The sequence below is a fragment of the Theropithecus gelada genome, chromosome X, assembly GCF_003255815.1.
Source record: "Theropithecus gelada isolate Dixy chromosome X, Tgel_1.0, whole genome shotgun sequence".
Taxonomy (NCBI): Eukaryota; Metazoa; Chordata; class Mammalia; order Primates; family Cercopithecidae; genus Theropithecus; species Theropithecus gelada.
The window spans coordinates 136,694,206-136,710,276 of NC_037689.1; the positions used below are offsets into that span (position 1 = coordinate 136,694,206).

At 44.4% G+C, this 16,071-nt stretch overlaps 1 protein-coding gene across 4 annotated transcripts in view; it reads right to left on the reverse strand.

The window, feature by feature from the left end:
* The window catches only part of FGF13 (fibroblast growth factor 13), a 577,259-nt gene extending 561,523 nt beyond the window's left edge, over positions 1-15,736 (reverse strand). For 3 of the 4 annotated variants that reach the window (XM_025373334.1, XM_025373329.1, XM_025373333.1), the window contains exons 1-2: positions 15,584-15,736; positions 14,728-14,940 (exon numbers count right to left, since the gene is read on the reverse strand). In XM_025373334.1, the coding sequence (XP_025229119.1) occupies positions 14,728-14,776 (49 nt within the window). In that variant the 5' untranslated portion in view covers positions 14,777-14,940; positions 15,584-15,736. Of the gene's footprint in view, positions 1-14,727; positions 15,292-15,583 lie in introns of those variants that run through there. The other variant, XM_025373330.1, reaches the window with a different exon arrangement.
* Positions 15,737-16,071: the final 335 nt, after the last annotated feature.

The following is a 16,071-nucleotide window of genomic DNA, read 5'->3' on the forward strand; positions in this document are numbered from 1 at the left end:
CAAGAGTCAGAAGACGAAAGCAACCCAAGTGTCCCTCCATGGATGAATGGATAAGCCAAATGTGGTCTATACATACAATGTAATATTATTCAGCCGGAAAAAGGAAAGAAATTCCCACACACACTACAACATGGATGAGCCTCAAGGCTCATCTTTTCCTTATAAATTAACCCAATCTCAGGTGTCTCTTTAGAGCAATGCTAAATGAAATAAGCCAGTCACAAAATGACAAATAACTATAGTTCCACTTACATAAGGTATCTAAAGTGGTCAAACCCATAGAAACAAAGCAGAATGGTGGTTGCAAAGGACTGGGGTAACGGGGAAATGGGGAATTGTTTAATGTATACATGGTTTCACTTTTGTGAGATAAAAGTGAAGACTTTGATCTTCACTGGTTGCACAACCGGGTTTCAGATTATATACTTCAGTTAAATACTTAACACTACTGATCTGTACACATAAAAATAGTTAAGATGGCAAATTTTATGTTATGTGTATTTTACCACAATTAAAAGTAAAAATAAAATTTTCAAGAGGGATCATGCTATAATGCTACATGGTGTATTGTCCTGAAGCTCTACTCGAAGAAAACATGATTGGGGTATACAAAGGCCCCAAATGTGAGACAATTCAATACTTCAGTTCTTTTAGTCATGAATAAATACATTGTGATGAGAAGGATGAGCATACTTTTAAAATCTGTTCTTGCCTTTGTGGGGAAAACAATACAAGCAAACTTATTTAGGTCACAGTAGTTACCGTAAACATCCCAAGGAAAGCTTATTAATAACAGCCACCCACAAAGGACCTGGTTTCAACCAAAGAATGTCATGGAGTCAGTGAAAGGAAGGCTGGGGAAGAATTGTCATGTATTTTAGAAATAAGAATGTTAGCATCTTTTTGTAGTTCAACTTGGATTTAGAAATCACAAATACAGCCAATATTTTAAATAAGGAAATTGAACTAGTGTCTGAAGGACCTTCTGGCTCTAAGCCATAACAATTGGTTGCTTGCTTGATTAAAAAAAAAAAAAGAAAAAGGAAAAAAAAAAGAAAAATACCCTAAACATTTATGTCAATCCTTGATTCTGCTATCAGTAGAGTAACAGAGGCCACCTGCCTGAATCTGTTACTGTGTTAATGTGGAAATGTACTGGGCTAGGCCCCTGCCACTAACTTGTTCTATGACCTTGGGCAAGTCACTGCCTCTCTGTGGGCCTAATTCTTCTACTCTGTAGTGGGAAGGTTAGATCAAATGATGATGAAGGTCCCTTCCAGCCATTATAGCCTATGATTAAGGATCTGTGGAGCATGGTGATTAAGGCTGCAGAACAATGTGAATATACTTAATACCATAGAACTGGATACCATAGACTTGACCATAAAATGGTCAGTTTTATGTTGTGTATTTTGCCACAGTAAATATATTTACAATCATTACAATAAAAAAGATAATAATCTGAGAAGCAAGAGAGCCACTCTAAGCAACAGTTTTTCTAATTAGAATAGAAGGAAACAAATACCTCAACACCAGGCCTCTAGGCTTGGTTTTTACTTCTTTCTTTTTAATCCTTCGTGCCCAAAGAAACATGTAAGTACACTAAAGATGATACTATTAAAAGAAAAACTTTTCATAAAACAATAACTCTTTTAATATTGTATCTACCTCCACATTTGGCATTTGAGTTACATTTGTATATATAGTCTTTATAAATTGAGTCTCCCCTATATGCAATGTGGTCAAGAGAGATGCACTCTGGACCAAATCTCACTCTCAGCAGAGCAACTACTCTCATTTCTTCCAGCCATGTAAAATAAGCAACTCATCTCTAGCTCAAAGGCAGGGAAATAAGTTTATTATCTTCTACCAGGATTTTCAGATCCTGGGGAGATGCCTCTGCACTAAAAATCAATACAAGATTTTTCAAGGTCTTCAGTTTTGTCACTTGTTCAGAGACAATGGCCTCAGAAAAGAAGATGAACTGCCTTACTTCCTTTTCCTCCCTTTTTCTGCATGCTGCCCTTTAAAGACATGCTCTTTGTGCCATAAATTCAAAGGTTGCTTTTATGTCCAGTGGGGTGGAGGGAGGAAGCTCGGTGTGTTTTAAACGGTGAAATCTGTCAAAGTCCCAAAGGCTCTTGTGATACAAATCAGGTCATCCTATACAGCCTGAACCCCCAATTCCACAGAGGAAATAAAAACCATTTATAACTCAAAGTAACTAGCAGTAATAGGTCAATGCACTTGATTGGTCATGAACCAATGACAGAGACACTGCTTGGTGCCTCAAGGATGACAAGGGGTGGGGGTGCACCTAGGCCCAGCCCAACACTCACACTCCTGCTTCCACCTCCCATCACCACCTGCTGCCAGATGCAGGTAGAAAAATTATGTCCAAGGAAAAGGGGAATTACTTTGTCCACCCTGTGTCATCCTGTTCTAGACTGGCAGAGAAATGTCTTGGAAGTCCCACTTCCACCCCCTTATCCCACCAGTTTAAAATCCACTGAAGTTCAAGCTATCATAAGGGTCAAAATATTTGGACACTGACCTCTGCTATTCTAACAGCTGTGCTAGGATTGCCATCTCTGAATGGCATGCCCAAAGCTCCCTCCCAGCCCCGCCCTCTCTGCGAGAGCCAAGGCTTTGAAATTCTCCTGCTTCCTTACTTTCTCCTAAAGGGAGACCATCCAGGGAAACAATTGAGGCAAGACTGGCAGTAAGATAGAAAAAAGTAGCAAAAAGGGAGAAAGAAGGCTTCCGAGCAGAACATTTATATATGGAAGATGAGTAGGGCTGGGAAGATCTTTAAGATTACTTAATTCAACCCATGAAGACACTGAGAACTCAAAGCATACGGTAGACAACAATGCTGGTCCTAGACTTCGGGGCTCAACCTCATGTAACCATTTTGGAGTGGTTGACTCCTTTGAGAATCTGTTCAAACAATGGAGCCTGCTCACCAGAAAAATTGACATTTATACATAATTTCTAAGAGGATCCTGTGATTGCCTCTAGGACAATGTTTCCCCAACTAGCCTGATGATTCAACTAGTCCTGAAGAATCACCAGGACACCTGCTTACAAGTTAGATTACCAGCTCTTTTCCTAAAGTTCTAATTCAGTAGGTCGGCAGGAGGTTTTTGTTTTGTTGTGTTTAATTTAGAAAAAACAAACAAACAAACCCTACAGGGGATTCTTTAGGCAACCTTGAGGAACACCGCCCAGAGGCAGTAGGTCCCTAAACCAGTTGTGCATTAGAACCACTTCAGGAGCTTAATAAAAAATGTGGCTTTCTAAGGCTCACGCCCAGATATACTGAATCAAATTCTCATGGTCGGGGGTATATGTGGTTAGAGGTGATGCTGATACCCAAGCTGGTCCAGGAACCACAGCTAAGCAACCCACGTATGACTTCATCCAGCTTGACTCATTAGTAATTTGGCTTGGCCAGAGTCTGATAGCTATGATGGGCACCAGATCACTCACTGCTTGACATACGACCAACATGGAACAGAGTGCTTCATGCACTGAAAGTCTGTTTCCCTAAGGAAATTTGCAAAATATGCTTGTATTATCCATGAAGGCAGGGATAGTTATCTGTTGTGCTCACTGCTGTATTCTCAGTGTCTGAGGAAGCCGATGGCACACAGAAGGTTCAATACATATTTATCGAGTAAATTAACAGATGAATTAATTTACACATGCATTAAAATAACTGAAATCACTTAAGTTGGGGTATGACTGTCCAATGCATGTGTGAATCTGCAGATTTATTTCTATCACCAAGAAACCCTCTATCAAGAGTCCTCTAACTTGAAAAATCAATATGCAAATCACTACTATTTCAGTAATATTATCAGTATCACCACTGACCAAATTCTACGTAAATAGCACATTATGAAGTAGCAATTGTATCCTAAATTAAATTAGCAAAATTAAATCCAGCAGGATTATTGCTGTCAGTCTAAGGGCTTTTGGGACAGAGTTTCAAAAGTAAAGGAGCATTTACAGAAACCTAGGATGGATGATCAGCATTGTCATTACGTAACACATTTAGTGAGCACTTGTTTCGTGAAAAGGATCCTTGAAGACATTCCAGTCTATTCAGAGAGATAAGACATAAGCAGATGAGAAGTTAACCATGAGATATACCCAAAGCAGCCCATGGAGATTGCCAGATGGGTGATAGAGAAGCCCTGTACAGGAAGTAAGCAGTGCCTGCTGGGAGGGTGAAAGAAAAGCTTCATGGAGGATGGAGATTTAGCTTGGACTTGAAGCATCATATAATATAAAACTAATAAGTAGTTCATGCTAGATCAAGGAATGGGGGAGCAAAAAACTCAGTTTGAAGACAATCAGTAAGTAATATTTCATTAATATTATTTTCATTATTATATCATTAATATAATTATGTATTTCCACTGTAGATACAAATAGAAAATATGACTAAACACTATAAATTTCTATAAGCCAACTACCCAGAGATTCCTTCTGGTGTATATTCTTTCAAGATTTATTCTTAGCGTATTTGTTGTATAACTATTTACATATGTGCAAAGTTGTCTATGTGTATTTAATTTGGTATTTACAGATTTATACATAGATATACATAGCCCCGTATGGGCACATATTCATATATGTACTTTTACAAAATACTAATCACGCTTGTGGTGTCCAGTGAGAAGGATCTCAAGGAGGTGCAAGAAAAATGTTCACACACCGGGCACAAATCACCATCTCTCTTGGTTACCCCTAAGTCCACACCTAGTATACACACTGAAAATGATGGTGCAAATTATTTAATGACATAAAATAACATTCTAACACGTTGAGAGAAAAAAAGGAAGTTATCGTGTATGTGCCTGATCCCACATACACACTTAAAGATAATTAGCCATGTCTATGTATTATAATATGCAGAGAAAAAGGACCAGAAGAAAAGCCTCAAAAAGTTAACTTGGTAGTGGAACCTTGGGTGATATTTTCTTCTCTATGCTTTTATGATGTTCCAAATTGTTTCTGGTAAACATGCATTATTTTGTAATCTGAAAAAAATCAATGTAATAAAACATAAGCAATATAAAAACACACAAATAAATTCAAAACTGCCTGTGAGCGTCCTGCTCAAGATGCATGTTCGGTTTTTGAGCAGCTAAAGTCAAATTAGCATTCACAAGAAGACAGAAAGCAAAGCTCTTGTGTTGGTCAAGTCCTGACTTCAAGGCTCTTGGCCTTCTATGCCTGCCTTTGAGGTGTCTAGTGGGTGGGTCAGGTGTAGGGAAAGCAAGAAAGCCTTGCTAGGTGTCGGTGGGGGAGGAGGGCGCGCCTCCCTGAGCCCCGCCCGGCCACCACCAGCGCTGCTCTGACGGCCACCATCTTAACGCTGCTTCCCCACAGGCTGCAACGTGCCAGCGGTCTAGACTGCGAGGCCGCGGGCTGCACCGGAGCGCGCAGTATCTTTTCCCGGACTGCAGCCGCCCGCACCGCCTGCCACGGAGCCTTGGCCCGGACCGCCTGCCACGGAGCCTTGGCCCGGACCCGCGGTTCCCCCTGCGACGCCTCCCCGTGAGTCGACTGGGTCGTGGGTATCGAGGGCAAGCAAACAGAAACTCCCACTGCCCACCGCCGCTGCCGCCGCCAGGAAGGCGCTTTGTCATGCCCGGAGCCGGCGCCGGGCATCTCTTTGCCAAGTTTCACCTTCGGTGACACAACTTTTCCGTGTTTCTTTTTTAGGCAGCTGCCACATCACGAGGCTAATGAGCACACTAAGGTTTGTAATAAACCCGCCTGCCAGATACACAGGAACTGAGGGAGGCTGGTTGACCAGACCTTTCAGCGCGATCGTCGGGTTCCCAGCTAGCCGAAAAACAAATGTTCCCTGGAATGAGAGCATCTAGGAGCACCTTGTCCTGTTTCCAAGAGAATGGCTCACATTGTGCCCAGAGCTCCGAAAATCACTCACAAATTCAAGAGCTCTTGGAAGCCTTAATGTTCAATAAACCCCCCGAGGGGAGAGGCGAGCATACACACAGAGAATCAAAGGCAAAATAAACAGGTCAATCCTCAATACTTTCAAAGTCACCATTGAAAGAAGAGTCTGAAAATATCTATGGGCATATTCAAGAACTGCACTCAGCCTGCCTTCTTTAGGTTGTTTACTTCTACTTTTAAGAGCTAGATAAATATTTTAAGAACCCCAGCTATTTACTAACCCTCAACTCCAGAAAAGTAACAAATGCTACCTACATTATTTGGAGCAAGTTTTGAGACCTGGGTTTCATGTTTGTTATGAAATTTACCTATAGCCATGCAATAGACCCATCACTGTTAATTACTGCCGTTAAGCAACGGTTCTACAATACAGATAAACACGACATGATTCCCAACTTCAAGAACTATAATTAATATGCTCGTTCAAGGCGTTGTATCTCTGTTAACAAGATATATTTTTGGAAATATTATCTAACTGAAGGCAGCATAAATAGTATACAAAATAAAGCTTGCACTTTTTTATTTTTCCATTTAAAATGAGTTATATAAGTAGTGAAAAAGCTCTTCTATCGAGCTACACTTTGTTGTGGGGGGTGGATTTCTTTCACCACGATTAATATAGCTATCAAAGGAAAAAATCCAGAAATGAAAATCTTTCAATGGGCTCAGCACACCCTGAGGAGCCCCATTTGGTTAATAAAAACCACTGACATCTGTTAACAAGACAAGGAGGGAGGGAAAGAAGGAGAGACGGAGGAAGAACGGGGTAGGGTTGAGAGACAAAGAGAAGGGAAATGAGACATATGATTCTGCTGGGAGACAGACTGAAAGCATATACCATGTAATGAAAACTAAAATAAACAAGTGGAGTTTTTACTCAACAGTGAATTAAGAGGATGTATAATCTTGAAGACGCAGGTGAAACAAGGTCCCAGATGCAGTTGTGGAAGAAAGTATCCTTGTCTTTAAACCCATATGAAAGCCAAAGTCACCTGGCCAATGAAAGCCACAGTCACCGAGCCAATGTCCTGTAGCAGTGGTTCAAGAGAATGGCCAAGTGAAGTGAGATGCACATCGGAAAGTGAAGTCAGAATGTCCCAGGCCAGAGAAGAAGGAAAGGGCACCCCAGCACAGCGCCTGATACAGAAAAGTCACTCAAACCATGTTCAGACGTTTGTTTAACTGAACAAAGACCACAGCCTTGGAGCAACCATGCATTTAGTATAGGCACACTCCTCCTAATTATGTCCAATTTGGTGAATGAAAGTAATTTTGTCTTTGTGAAAACCTGCATTAGAAAGACTCAGCTGTGCTGCCTAGGAAGGGAGTGTGATATAGTGGGTAGTGGTTAGGAGGTAGATGTGGAGTCAATCAAATCTGGCTCAAATCCTCACTTCACCGTCTTTTTAACTGAGTGACCTAAGGATGTCCTCAGTCTCTCAGTTTCTTCATCTGTCACATTGGAAGAATAGTATGGATATTCATTCTCCATACACTGAATGTCTATACATTATTTTGAGGAATTCATGAGATGCTTCATGTCAACTCCCTGGCCTATAGTCGGTGCTCAGAAAATACTATTATTTTTAGGACACCAGTCAAAAGTATTTCTCCAACGTAGCTAGGGGTTAGAAAGTCAACCATTAACTATTGAATTCTTTGCATGAAAGCTCTACCCCAGGCAATCTTTAGATAAAACGTAAATCTCCCTAGGTATTTATCAGATTAAGCCACCAGGAGGCTCTGAAAAAGTCTTTCTCTATCACAGTGCCTTCTGATAATGACAACAAAACAGGAAGTGAGCAGGGCATAGGACCAATGAGTTTCCACAGGTGCATGGCACATGCATTCATCATTTATTGATTACTACAAGGCCAAGCACTGTGCTAGTAATTTGCAAACCACTAGCGGTGTGACTTCATGTAAGCTACATGATCTCCATGAACTTCAATGTTCTCATCTCTAAAGTCTGTATGTACTAAGAGCTACTGTACTTCATTTGGCTGTCAGGATTAAATTAGATATATGTAAAAATAATGTTTGCCTAGTAAATAGTAACTGCTCAGTAATTTAGAGGCTATACTATAAAGATAACAATGTTCATTATTGTTATTTGCTATTAAAGGATGAATAAAATATACCTCTGCTTAAAGGAATTCCCTAGCTTTCCCAGGTCATTCAACAACCACTCCTAGAATACTAACCATGTCCAAGATTCTATTGAATGCCCCAGTGTGGGGCACGGTGGGAGTCTTCCAAGAAACCAGAGGACAAGACAAGAAGGGTTACCAATAGGGGATGAAGAGTGTTGCATGGGGAGGTGGCCAAAGAGTGCATACAGGCAAAACTAATAGATGATGATAGAAATAAAAATAGGAGGCCAAGCGCAGTGGCTCACACCTGTAATCCCAGCACTTTGGGAGGCCAAAGCGGGTGGATCGTTTGAGGTCAGGAGTTCAAGAACAGCCTGGTCAACATGGTGAAACCCCGTCTCTACTAAAAATACAAAAACTTGGCGAGGCGGTGGTGGTGCGCGCCTGTAATCCCAGCTACTCGGAAGGCTGGGGCAGGAGAATCACTTGAACCCAGGAGGCGGTGGTTGCAGTGAGCCGAGATTCAAGTCACTGTACTCCAGTCTGGGCGACAGACTGAGACCCTATCTCAAAAAAAAAAAAAAAAAAAAAAAAAAAAAGAATAAAATAATAGCTGTCTTTAGGTAGGGGGAATGACTAGAAAGGGGCATGAGAGAACTTTCTGAGGTGATAAGAATGCTCTGTATCTTGACTTTGGTGTTGATTTTACAGGTGTAAATATTTATCAAAAATCATTGAGATGCACACTTAAGATTTGTACATGTTACTACAGGTAAACTTCAATTACAAAAAAAGGAAATTGAATTTTACTGTTTTTCTTTTCTAATTTGGCCTTTGACTAGGCCTGCCTTTCACCAAAGATTATTTTCTTTCTTCCCAGCCCTACTTACAGGGACCACAATAAAAGGACAGACATGTACAACTAGGGATTCCTTTTGGCCAAAGAGTGATTGTCCAGACCAAATCTGATGTCTCTGCAGGCAGGCCAAGTAAGCAACTTAGCTCTGGACACAGCCCTATTGTACTCCCTAGAATGTCAACCACAACCCTACACCAGCAGAAGCCTTTGCCTGTGGGGAAGATCATTAGCCAGTGACACTAGTACTATTTCCATTTGAAAATCAATGCTAAAAGTAATTTCAAAGGGCAGAGGCAAGAATAGCCATGAGAACTGCTTTACAGTAATCACAATAAACAGTCATTGTAATTTAGACTCAATATTTATTACAACTCAGATCCCTTAATAAAATAGTCCTTCATATGTCCATTGTGCCCTAAGAATCAATAATTTATTTCTTTTCTAATACCCCCCCACACACACACACAATTTTCAGAATTAATGCTCTGGAAAACACTGCTTTAAAGGAAAAAAATGGCCATCCAATTCAAGGAGAAATCGGATCTGAGGCCTGGAGTGGTGGTCATAATGACTACTATATATCGTTTCACTTTCTTTCGGAAATTAATGCATTTACCTGGAAACCCACACTCTTAGGAAATGTTTCATCAATATATGACATTCAAAAAAGTGATAAAATGCCATGTTACAAAATGTCAGAAATAAGATTCAACTAAGTTTGTCGACGAGCTGGTGTATTACAAATAGATAACCTACATTTCAAGTTGATGAAGACTAACTAAGATGACCCACATTGCACAGGACAATGAGCCTGAAATCCACTCTTCAGCCTGTGCTGATAAATCATGGTGACGATGTGTCTTCTTGATAGGGAAACAAACATCAGCGACTGCAGAAAATTAGTTATGCAGACATTTGTGTCCTGTACTAATTGCTAAAACTAGATTATGCGCCTAGTCTTCACATTTCAAAGATAATGTTAAGCTGAGCAAGGTAATAGACATGTAGGATCCCCTTCATCCACTCTACTTTAATGCTTATGGCTTTCCCCCCTCCTTCAATTGCTTAATCTTGACAATTATTGTCCATTCTTTCCAAATTTCTCAACTCCAAAAATATAAGTCATACAGAAGCAGACACTAGAAAGCCTTTTTATTGGATATATTTGAAGAACTGCAACACATTCTGGTTGTTCTATGTTGATTGTAATTCCCAGAATAAGAAGTTGATTTGGACATAAAACAGCACAGCTGCAAAGAGACCTGGAACGCTAACAGTTTCATCTCCTTACGCACCGCCTTACAAATCAGCCCTCTGGCTTATCCAATTCTGATTCCAATTCTCTCCCCAGTCCTGACCCTGTCCTCAAAGCCACCCATAAAATCTCCCTGCTGTGGGCATAGACCTCAACTCCTTCCTTCACCCCACAGCTCACCCTCTGCTTCTTACCCAGGCCCCAATTCAACATCCATTCCCACTCCAACCTCACCCACATCTCCAGACCTAGGACACATACTAACCCCTTTAAATTATTTGAACTGTGCTGAAAAGAGGCTTAGAGGAAGCAGGACTAAGCTAGAAAGAAGATTCAGTACCCCTCACCCATGCGCCAACTTGCTCCCCCTCCTAGCTTTAGCCTTTGTCAATAAAGAAGCTACACGCTGCTACAAATAATGATGAAGAGGACTTGGGTATAATGTGGACTCATCTTTTCCACCTATCCCGAAGAACAGACCAGTATTTCTGATTAGAGATCTCCCTGGTCACACCTCCTTAGCAAGGCTATGATCTACCTCCTTCAGCACAGAAGAGACCGTGTGGCTTATGACACTGTATGTAAAACCATGGGACCATGATGTCAGAGTGAAAAAACAAGTCCCTACGTCAGTAACAGACAGATGATCATTGTTACTTTTTAGTAAGAGGTCACCAACCGCATAATGTCTTGCCGGTAAAATACCTCTAAACATCTGCTTTTGCCTGGTCCAAGTCTGAGAGAGACACTTGATGAAACCTATTATAGTAAACCACAATGATCAAGATGATCTTTTGGAAGGAATTCAGGACTCAAGCCTAGATATCTGCTGGCTGCATGACCACAATGCCCTGTCCTTCTTAAGTAGGATAGGATAGAAAGACCATTGGAAAGGGCCAGGAAATGAACAAAAAAACGAACTGTGGTGTAAATGCATGGGGCCACCATAATCCATTGCAACAGCAGCTGTACAAGTGGCTGGCTTCTTGGGCTATGCATGGACTTGTCCTCCATTGTCCAGCAGCCAGCATGAGCCCAGCCTGACAACAGTGCTGTCTCACCAAGAGAACCCACAGCCCACAGAGCCTTGAAACTTGCCTGGATATCGTGGCTGTTAGGCTAAGCACAAAGGAAAGGGTTGTTGAAAAAAACACACCCAACTCCAAACATGTAGCCACAAACCTAAAGACAGTTTTGAAAGTGAGAATTAGCTAGCATTTTTACTTAATCCAAAAAAGATTTGGTTTTATCTACAGCAGCCTACAAGATTTCCGATGCTACAGGAAAACTGTTGCAACAAACCAGAAACAGCCTTAACTGAGTGCTTGTCCAACAGAAGACTGCTGAAAAGATCTTATGTGACAAGGTAGAGAAGAGTGAGTCAAAGCTAAGAGACTATCTGCTTGAACAAACAAATATTATGCTTTCTTCTTCCCTGAAATGGAAACAAATCCTCCAGTCCAAGAGCCGCGTGACTCAAACTATATACACATCTGCCAATTTTAAAGTTTATACGAAGCATAAATAAATACACAAAAGGCGACTGGCTGCACAAGAGGCCTTTTTAATAGTTTCAAACAGAATCAAGGTCCCCGCCCCCTTTCCAAAGAGAACAGCCTATCTTGTCTGGCTACATTTTTGAAAAGGTTATGAAAAAGATCAGTGTCCATCACTGGTCTTAACCTCAGTAAGTTGAAGAAAATGTCATTTAAAAAGACAATCAGCAATTTATATACTCTTAAGGCCATATTCCATTCAGCAGCACAAAATAATTTACTGGAAACCTACTACTTGTGCTGTAAAAGCTCTGGAAACACTGTACTCTGTAACAATCTATGTAGCTATGATACACTGTGGGTATGAGCCCTAACCGATGGGGGTGGGAGGCTGAATTTAAATGAGCAGTAGACTCTGAAAACAGATTATGAAATTCATTCAAACTGTTACTAAATTATTTGATTCCATCCAATCATCTGTCACACCATTGTTCAAAATCAAATGTGTGTATATTCAAGGTATCTATGAAATGCTTGATCCTATATCTTGCTATATTACAAAGAATATGCCAATTAGTTTTTCAGCTTAAAAAATTAAAGATGACCTATATATAGGAAATTTGTAAGTAAGGAAAACTCTTCAGAAATATGGTCAACATATATAAACTCTAGTGACTAGAAGATAAATAGACCTTGAACCTTTCATCTCTAATATAAAAAGTAGTCTTTAAAATTTAGTCACATAAGACTTTTCACATACGTGGAAGAAGAAAATACTAATGGCTACTACACATTTACTGTTCTGAAAATGCTCTAAATTCCACAACAACAGAAAGGCTGAAATGACAATCTTGCTCTTAGCAGCCAAAAGCTTCCCATCTTCTCCGGGAAGTAAACTCCTTTCTTAAAAGTTGTCTTATAAAATTAATTTATTCTAATTACAACCATAATTTCAAGTGCTAATTACACAATTCCCTACAGAGGTATGTGGTTTCAAATGTGGTGAGTCAACACAAGAAAATGTTATGACACATGTCTAGTACAAATTTGTATTATTGAATTACAGAAACCTGTCCTGTTTCCAGATGCATTAATCCATTCTGGACAACTGCAAATTATATTCCTAAAACAGAAACTCATTTTCTTTGAATGAATTTGGTTTCAGGGTCTCCCAAGGGTAGCCTGAAATAAACCTGAAGTAACCACCTGATAGAAATCAGGAACCAAAGTTCCAGAAACAAACGTGAAATACTCCCAGATTCAACAGGGGAATGAGGTGCCTAGATCAATCTGGTGCTACATTCTTTAATTACATTTACTTCTCTGGGCCCTCAGTGGACAACAAAACGATTTAATGACCCCGAAGTCATTTTCCTTTATCATATAAGTGCCTGTTTGAGACTCAACAATTAGGAGAGCTCTGGAAACCTACAGCTGTAGTTCTACTTTCCAAAGTTACTCTTTTACTTGGGATTGAATGCTAGCCTTGAGCCAGACCGGGGGCCACAATGACCCGTGTGACAACATATCTAACCCCTCCACAAACTCGCGGAACCTTTCGTCACCCTTTCGCCTAGTTGGGGAAGAAATGGCTCCATTTGGAAACAAGGAGAAAGGCCTTGAGCTGAAGACTTTGACAACTTTCCGCGGGGGAGGTCTGGTGCTGCCCTAGAATCTCCCGGGAAAGAAAGCTCTGAGAGATGGGGAGAGGCGAGAAGGAGGAGAGGAGAAAAAGGAATAGAGAAAGGAGTGGGAGTGAAGGGGGCCTGAGGGATCAGGGAGAAATTGGGGCCCCCATGAACAAAACCCGGGACTCCCCGCGCTGCAACCTCACTTCTGCAGTGGGGACTCAGCGTGGGTTGCTGCGGTCCAGTGTGCTTGGGGCCCTCAGGGCTAATCCAGCCCACTCCAGCGTCCGTTTCGTGGCCATTCCGGACACTTGCACCTAAGGCACCTGCCGTTCCCCACTGCTGTTCCACATTCCCTCTCTGTGCCTCTCTCCGCACCCGGGTCTCCAAGGCCGCTGTCTCCAGTTTACATTCTGGAGCTAATCCTGGTCCTCAGAAAGGCAACGGCTAGAACCGGCAGGGGGTGGGGGACGTCCCCTTCCTTTGCCTTAGTTCTCCCCAGCCTGAGCACCGCTTTGCTGCGCCTCCCCAACCCGCCGATGGGAGGCCCCGGGCAGAGGCGCGCACTCCAGAGGGACCAGTGGTCCAGTGCCCCGGGCGAGGTGACTGAACCCCAGCAAGCAGAGGAAGAGGATTGCCCCCTCCCGCGAAGGCTCACTCACGCTGGGCACTAGTGGCAAGGGGACAACAGCCTTTGTTCTCCTGGGGTTTGGCGAGGCTGTGCTGCCAAAGCCCAGTGCGGGCGGCGCCAGGGCACCAGGATTGCTCACTTTTGCACGCGGCGTGTCGAAGGGTGCAAACTCCTGCCTTCCCCGAGGGGTGGGGTGGATAAGGAGTTTGGGATTAGGGGGTGTATGGGGCGGGGGGGGGGGAAGGAGAGGGGGAGGGGCTCTGCGTCTCCACCAGGCTCTTTGTTTGCATTGGGGGCGGGGAGAGGGGGCTGAAGGTGGGTTCAAGCTTGGGTTCTGAGAGCAGGGCACATTCCTGAGTATGTCACCATGTTGCACGCGCGCAGCACACATATGCACACTCGCGCACACGCACACACATGCACTCATACAGACAGGCGGCCGACTGTCAGCAGACAGCGCGGTTCCCGGCGCTCCGGGCTGCAGCAGCTTCGTCTGCCCGCAGCGCCACCACCGTGCGTCCAGAGCGGGAGTGGAGGAGGCTGGAGGCACTCGAGGGTCGACAATTCCGCGAGGAAGGAGGGAAAGTAGTGCAAACCTAGATCCACCCCCCAGCGACCTCTGCCCCTCCTTTTCTCCCGGGGTCGCAGAGGTCATGGGCAGCTTAAGCTCCGGGAAGGAGGCAGGGAGCCGCCGGAGGGCGGCGCGCACGCGAGGGGGCGAGGGAAACGAAGGAAAGGAAAGCAGGCGGACTCGGCGGGCGGGCTTACCCTTAGAAGCATCTTTCTCCTCTTTGGGCTTGGTCACCTTTCCACTCATAGATCCCAGCTTGCTTGACAAGGTTCGCTCAGAAGACGGAAGTCCTCGCCGAGCGGGCCGGACTTGGGAGAGTGCTTAGGGCGGCAAGTCTCGACCACGAGCTCCCCTCGGTGTGGTTCGGGGCGGAATCCGCTTTTCCCCACCGCTGCAGCCGCCGCCGCTGCCTACAAGAGAGTGGGGAGGAAAGGAGAGGGGTGAAGGAGGAGCCGCCGTCGCCGCCGCGGCGATCCGGAGCGGCCGGCCGCGGGAGGAGCGGCTCGCCGCGCTCAAGAAGTGAAGAGACAAAGCCGCGCGGCGCTTCCTCCGCTCCCCGCGCCCTCAGCTTCTGCCCGCCTGCGGAGAGCCACGCTCGCAACCCCCGGGGCGGCCGAGAGGAGCGGCCGGGACTCCCCGGCTTCACTGCCGGCCTCCCTGGGCTCCGCGCGGGCCGCTCGCTGGGAGTTGCCTGGGTGGGCTGCCCGCGCACTGGCAGGCTGCTTTCCCCCGCCTCTCCCAATCCGCTGCGGGCCGCCAACTCGATCAAAATAAAACCCCGAGGAAGGTTTTTAAAAAAATCAAAACAAAGATAAAAATATTCACTTAAAAATAACAAGCCTCCCTGAAAGGGAAATGTTTGAACATGTGATGAGCAACGTGTGAGCCTGTTACACCGCAGAGTCGCGCAGCTTCTCGCCCGAGGGGAATCGGGAGGAGAGGGTCGCCTCTTTCCTTTCTTTCTATTTAATCCATTTCCAGGTTCCTATTATTTTGCCAAAAAGGGGGCCGGAGTTGCTCGCTGGCGGAGGAGTGGGAGACGATGGCCCTTACCTGCTCTCTTTCTCTCTCTCCCTACACCCACACCCCCTCGGAGCTCGCCCGCTCCCTCGCTCGCGCTCTCCTTCCAAAGAACTCTCCGGTCCTAGAGAGCCACGAATCAACACCGCGGCGCATTCTATATAAACGGCAAGGTGTGGGCACGCGGAGGGTGGGGGCTGGCGAAGGCGGGGCCTCACAAAGCCGCCTGCCCGCTGTAGTAAAAGAAGAGCTCGGCAGGGGCGCGCCGACGTCAGCCGCGGATTGGCAAAACCCCGGCGAGCCCCGTGTAGTGCAGGCGAGCGTGTCTGCCGGGCGTCCCCTGGCCCCTCCGGGGCAGGGAGGGCCTGCGGGTGCCGCTGTAGCGGGCTCCCACCGTTGACCAAGGAGATGGAAGCCGGGCGCTCCCCCCACCCCGGCCCCTGTAACTCCTCTGCTCCTAGCGCCTGCTTTCCCAGGCCCGTGCTGGTCGCCACCTACACTTTGGGGACTCCCCTGTTGGC